The sequence below is a fragment of the Echinococcus granulosus genome (assembly GCF_000524195.1).
Source record: "Echinococcus granulosus chromosome Unknown EG_S00103, whole genome shotgun sequence".
Lineage (NCBI taxonomy): Eukaryota > Metazoa > Platyhelminthes > Cestoda > Cyclophyllidea > Taeniidae > Echinococcus > Echinococcus granulosus.
The window spans coordinates 263,445-270,411 of record NW_020170483.1 but is presented as its reverse complement, the minus strand read 5'-3'; the positions used below and the strand labels follow the sequence as shown (position 1 = coordinate 270,411).

General features: G+C 42.7%; 1 protein-coding gene across 1 annotated transcript; it reads right to left on the bottom strand. All coding sequences in view use genetic code 11, as the record gives it.

Annotated features, from left to right (window-relative positions):
- Nucleotides 1-2,863: 2,863 nt before the first annotated feature.
- Nucleotides 2,864-3,994, bottom strand: EGR_08341 (Actin; the record flags this gene model as incomplete). The annotated part of the gene is made up of 1 exon (XM_024497590.1): nucleotides 2,864-3,994. One exon carries the CDS (start codon nucleotides 3,992-3,994, stop codon nucleotides 2,864-2,866), a length of 1,131 nt encoding a protein of 376 aa, XP_024348013.1.
- Nucleotides 3,995-6,967: the final 2,973 nt, after the last annotated feature.

Here is a 6,967-nt window from a genome sequence, read left to right as displayed (position 1 = left end):
GAAAGACGTGGGAAGTGGGTGAAGCTACGAGCGATGACCTGAGTCTCTGAGCATATGTCAATATTTTAATGGATGGACGATCTCCTGGGTTAGCTGCTTGTAGAACTCTCCTGCAGGTGTAAAGAATTTGCTTCATCAATTAGACAATCCAAAAAATTAGAAGATGTAGTCATTAATAAACGGGTGTATAAGCACTGTTGCACGTAAATGCATTTACGACAACCATTTTTCGCCACTTAAAGCGGCTCTCCCAGGAAAAAAAATCAGAGATGAAAACTATTTTTACATAAATTCTATTGGACTCCGTCAGAACCGACTTTGCTGGTTGAATCCAGAGGTGCCAGACTAATGTGGCATCTCTACATTTTTCTGAGGTCGTAATAAACCGCACCAGATCTAAAGACGATCTGTTGCTAATGTACATACCACATGTAAAATTATGGACATGGTGAGAAAATTAATGTTTCTAGGCAAAGGAGAAACCGTGCAGAGCGCACCGAGGTCAATGCAATTGTACATATACCAAACCTAGTGTGAAACCACTATCCCGACGGGAAACAGGATAGTTCCATTCTGGCGTATTTGTAATTTTGATTGACCTTGACCCTTCCATGATTAAAAGTGCATATAGAGTTTTCATCCTTGCCATATTTGTCAATGCTGAAATGTTAAAGAGGTTACAAATCGAGAAGTGGTCTGTGATTTTGGTGTGCTCCAGTTACAAAAGGGAGATTAAGGCGAGCAACTTCTTCTCAGATTATAAATGCTTTAAAATAACTTTTTGTGCGTTTATTTCCATGATTCCTTAACGAAGTAGTTCTCTAAAGCGATTTTAGAAGCGAGATTAGGTTCCGAAATTTAATTCGACTCCTTGAAGAATGTTTCAGTAACACATTACGAAAATAGTGGATATTAATGCATTAGGGCAAATTTAAAGCATTTTCACCACTTTCGCGATCCCCATGCGCCATGGAGGCATTTCTGCTTACCTTAGGAAAATCAGATTTTATCAGTGGAATTCACTGCTCCGTCATCTCGTTTTTTTCCTTATCATTAAATCAAAGCATCATGCAGGCCAAATTTCAAATTTTGCATAAACAAATCGTGTTTTCCAGAAACAAATAGGTCAAATAAAATATCGCACTCGTCACTGAACTTTGGCAGCAGTCCGAGTTGATCCGAAAAGTTGACACGGTGTTTGCTATGGCCTGATGTAGTAAGTTGTAGGGATTTTTAAAATGTATGCGACTGTTATTCTTACTGCATGCCTATCTGTTTCACACAATCCATGAAGTCTCTCCCTCCTTTGAGTTTACATTTCGAAGGATAAACAGTTATAGCTGACTGTCACAATCTGGCTCAAACCTGTGCTTTGTAGGCCTCTCCTTGAGTAAAAGCTAGGGCTATTCAATTAGAGGGAAGGAAACCATGTTCGTGATTCCACAAAACTTCAGCTACATGTCTTATCCTGTCAAAGTAGTTATGAGAAATTTCCCATCTAAATACATGACAAAATGAGGCCGGAGATGCCTCAGCAGCTGATGGAATTTACGTCAGGCCTGGGTGAGAGGTGGTGATGGTTACTTCAACCCATAAACTATTCAGCAAACTTCTTCTTCCATCTACCCGAAAGTTGGCCAATAAAATGGGAGCACGTAACTCAAAGTTCCTGTTTGTCAACATTTGGAAGTTCAGTGCAGAGACATTGAGAACCCCTAATTACCTTAACTTTGGCTCATACTGAGGCTAGATCACCCATTGAATCTTGTGACTTACGTGCTTGAAACACTGTATAGCGGCTTCTACTCACCTTAAAGTGCACACTTCTGCCGTATTTTGAAATATGAAATAGGCTAATAATGCGAAGTAACACCATTGCTTTGGGGGTACCTGCCTAATGACGCAAATGACTTGTTGTTACCACTTCTGTATTCAAAACCGATTTACTAAGCACTAAGGGCGTGGACGACCAAAAATAAAGCAAAATGGTGTGCAATCTACTCCATAATAAATAAAATTAACCCAAATTCTTTTTTCAGACCCCAAAAAACGTCACATATGGCACCGCATTGACGTGTTGCTGTTCGACTTGCTTCGAAAGGTATGAGAAATCGGTATACACTCAGTTAACAGCTAGTTTTAGCCTTTCTCGAATTAACTTTTGGAATTTGAAATTTTTATAGGCACTGATAATCAGCCAAAGGCCTCCTAATTCAAGTGCCGGAGATTGTCCTCGTACCGGTAAAATGGAAGGAGAGTCGGCGCAGTTAAGTACACACTTAAGCAAATGCTAATTCTCTGTATACACATTTCAAATAGACTTTCTTATTGCTGCTTACCAAACTATTCTGTGTCAAATTAGCCTATTCAATGCTCATAGTTTGGAATCGCCTCAAATAAATAGGATCCAAATTCGAATTGCCGGCATTTTTTGGATCGGATGATTAGATCACACTGCTGCACTCAAATAAACAAAAAGCAGTACAGATTCGCAACCATCTCAAAAGTTGTATCTTTTGAACAGTATATTTTGTCATTCAGAGCATTTCGTTTGAGAAGTCACTTAGGCATAAAACCACTACACCAAATCTGGTCTTAACTTGATCCGATGTACTTGGCTGTGAGGTTTAGAATCCAGGCAAACTAGGGCAAGCAAACTGATGCCTAATTCTTCTCACGTAGACAAAAGACTGTGAGAAGTAACATGGCATGAATCTCAGGCAGCTCTACATGACTGACACTTGGTGTTGTTAGATAGGCACACGGTACAGGAAGGTTGGAGTACTGTAATGTAATACACTGGAATTTAAAAATGTAGGAGGGGAAATTAGGGGAACAGGCAAAAAATTCGTCTTTGATTGAGCTAGAGACACTTCTTGTGAACAATACCCGGTCCCACCTCCTCGTAGTCCTCTTTGGAAATCCAGACCTTTCTGAAGGAAGATAGCGATCCCAGTATTGATCCACCTATCCACACACAATACTTCCTCTCCGGTTGCGCCACAATCCGTACATTTACCGACGAGGGTGCCATCTCAGAAATGTCCTTTTTTAGTCGGTCTGCCATACCAGGAAACATTGTCGAACCTCCAGAGAGCACTACATTGTAATAAAGATCCTTTCTTGTGTTCATATCGGATCGTCCAATTGACTGGAAAACAGATTCCGCCAACCCAGGACATTCCTTTCCAATCAGAGCTGGTCGCATTAGTGCTTCTGCGCATTGGAATCGCTCGCTTCCTATGGTGATAACATGGCCGTCGGGTAGTTCATAGTTCTTTTCAACTTCACTTGTGGTTTCTGCACGGATTAGTTCCTCCTCGAAGTCTCGAGCCACGTAAGCTAGACGTTCCTTGATCTCTCGGACCACTTCGCGTTCCGAGGTTGATCGGAAGGCATTCCCACGTCCTCGAAGCAGTCTCATTAAGTATTCCGTGACTTCTCGACCAGCCAGATCCAATCTATCGATTGCTGAGGTTATAGCATAACCCTCATAGACTGGAATAGTATGAGTTGCTCCATCACCGGAGTCCAAAACCAGACCAGTCATTCTTCCAGAAGCATGTAGGGCTAGAACAGCTTGCAGGGCAATATACATTGCGGGAACATTGAATGTTTCAAACATGATAGTAGCCATTCGTTCTCTGTTTGCCTTTGGATTCAGTGGTGGGTCAGTGAGAAGGACTGGATGCTCCTCTGGATTTACACGGAGCTCGTTGAAGAAGATCTGATTCCAGAGTTTCTCCATATCTTCCCAGTCATTTACGTAACCATGCTCGATGGGGTGTTTGAGAAAGAGCATACCACGTTTCGTTTGGGCCTCATCACCCACATACGCATCCTTCTCGGCCATTGCGGTGATCACCGACTCGTACTTGGGACGTCCAATTACGGAAGGAATGACGGAGCGAGGAGAATCCTCGCCAGCAAATCCCGATTTGCTGATTCCAGATCCGTTATCGATCACAACTGGCACAGCCTCGTCTGCATGCATCTTTGTGCGGTGTGAACTTGCGTGTAGGTGTGTTGGTGTGTATGTGTGTGAGACAGAGAGCGTTAGTGGAGAAGGATTTCGCTTGAACCGATTTATATCGTATGTTGCAAGGTGCTCTGCAAGGATGGCTGCTATTGGTTCCTCTAGCTTTGCAATGATACTCGACTTCAAGTACAAAGTGCTCTAGAGCTCTGGAGTAATTGGTGAGTTAGCAGGAGTGATTCATTGGCACTTCAACCAGCAAGATCTGGTGGGTACAAGAAGCTAGGATGAAAGCATAGTACATTTAAGAGAAATATGATATGCCTAAACGTGAAACCATTTGGAAATTCATACTGTCTGCCTGAGGACAAAATTCGCCTCACTGTACGCATTTAATCTTAATCTTAAATTAGCGGTAACTTGAATCCGTCCCTCATTTGTCTCCCTTTGGGCCTCCATTTGCTGCAAAAGAGGCCCTTCAAGGGTGGCCTGTAAATATGTATGATTACCAACAATGCTTGAGATAATTTTTTGAAATTACCTTCTAGATCTGAATAAACCAATTCCCATATCCATCTGTGCACACTCACTCACGCGGAACACTAACTGGCTGGCTCACAAGTTCAAAGAGGGTATAAAATAATTGTGCAGGTAATCCTTCGCAATTGAATCAACGATAACCAATCACGGCGGGCCTTTTGATTCCATTTTGACTAAAAGTGCAATGAAACACTCTTCTTAATCATCTTTACTTGGTGCTTTCACAGGCCCTTCCAAATTGCATTATGCGAGATGTAAATTTCCTTGAGTAGACATACATTCTCCTTAATTTAATTTCTTAACAATGTACTATCACAAATACTCTGATCAAGGTGAATTGAAATGCAGTCCAGTGTATTTCCGTTCTTAAACAAAGATCTGCTCTCTTAACCGCAGAAAGCATTAAAATGCGTCAGGAACTTATAATTCAGTGGGGCAATCAAAAGGCTTTCTATAATTTTTACAAAGAGTAATTTGTAGGGAATCACAAAACATGGGCATGTGTCAGGCTATTGGTATGAAATGTTTTATTGTGCCCTCTACAAACTTCCTCCATTTTCGTGCTCTCATATCATAAAGTGTTAGCAGAATGAACCTAATTGATGTGATGCAGGGTTTTTTTTCTTTACAAACGATGTACGACTCGGTGCCAGATGTGAAGAGATGTCTCTTGTAAAATTTGTTGTTGTGGAACGTCTAGCCTATAAATGATTGACTTCGGTGAATCATTTAAGGGTGCTGCACCACACCCTAGTCGCGGTAATTAAGAAGTATGTCACTATCAGTTGGAATAAGTGCCGGTTGACTCGACAAAAGTAACGACTTGCTGTGCCTACCATGACTGATGTAATTAATTGTCGACATCAGTACGGGAACTTAGTGAGGTTAAGTAATGCAAACTATACTTGCATTGGGAAATAATAGTGAATCTGAAAGGTTATGAGTTTTCAGCTTCCCACGTCTTTCATTTGCTTTGAATAAACCGGCAGGGGAGTTCAGTCTGTTTACAGAGTGAATTGTAATGAGAAAAGAATTCCACATAGTTGTGTTGTAGGGTTTATTAGACAACTGAGTATATCATCGGTTATTCCCAAACGGTCCACTATGCAAACAATTCATTGCATCCCTCTTAGGCACACCACTCTTCCCTCCCACAGAGGACAATCCTTGCTTCACGGACAGCGCACGCAGTTGTTGGTCAATTGCTGAGGGCCAAGTGTCGCTTACGATGGAGTTTGTTTTGCTGCATTCGCCTCAACCACGTGTAAAGAAGACTGGTTCTTGAGAAAGAGCCAGGAAAACTAAGTGCTGGGTGATGAAAGTGGTGTTGTGTGGAGGCCACACCCAACCTGATTACCACAGCCAAAATGACCGGTGAGGAGATTTGCACTTCAGTTATGATGGAGGATGGAGGTTGTCTCACCTCACCTCACCTCACCTCACCTCACCTCCATCCTCACCCCCACTTCCTCGTCATCAGCCTCATCCTCCATCTTCTCTGATGTTTCTCCTCTTGGCGTCAAAAAATCGCATGCAAAATGGAATCGGCAGTGACAGAGTGGAGTAGAACGACATTTGCGAAGTTGAGGCGCGAGAGCAAGAAGGCTGTTCGGTATGTGAGGTGGACTGTGTGCTTGTAAAGACAAAGCGGGCTGTAAAGGTGGGATTCTCAGTGATGATGCTTGGCTGTGTTGTGCCGAGTACCACATCACAATGGGATTGTGGATACAACATGCTGCGCATGTCCTCAAATCGGTGCTGCTTTGTTTTGACCCATCAATTGGCGTGTTCCTTCTCCAATTTTTGTGGTTGTGACTGCATGCGAATGGACGTGCGACGCACTCCACCTCGGTGAGATGATCAGCAGCTTTGACGTACATTGGATGGGACACACACAGGCGACTGCAGACGAGGGGACTTCAACCACACGTTGAGCAAGAGCACAATACAGGGTAGACTTGTGTCCCTACTTTACTGTCTGTATTCACAGGAGAATATGGTGGGCGACTTCTGTCGCTCGGTGGAGTTCAATTGACTGGCGTGATAGCCATCTTAACTGAGAGCCACATCTCAGTTGAGGTACCGATGACATGTGGGACTAACTCAAAGTGAGGCTTGACTACTGATTCCCTTCTGTTTACTACTATCCTTTTGTCATGAGGACAACTAACATCAAGCATTGTCACACATTTGCCCTCGTGATGCATGTCGTTGCTGGCTATGGTGAGGGATAAGAACGTACTGTTACCTTGGTAAAACAGAACAAATTCGAAGTCCACGACGTTCTGACTCTACCTGTTGTCATACTTCTGACGTAACAGGAGGACGATATCACTCAGCGTTTTATAACAAATGGCAATATTTAATGCCGAAAGAGACAGGTCCCATTGACTGATCATCCTTGTTCTAGGTAGACCTGATGCATTAGTGCCTGTGTTCATTTGCAGCATA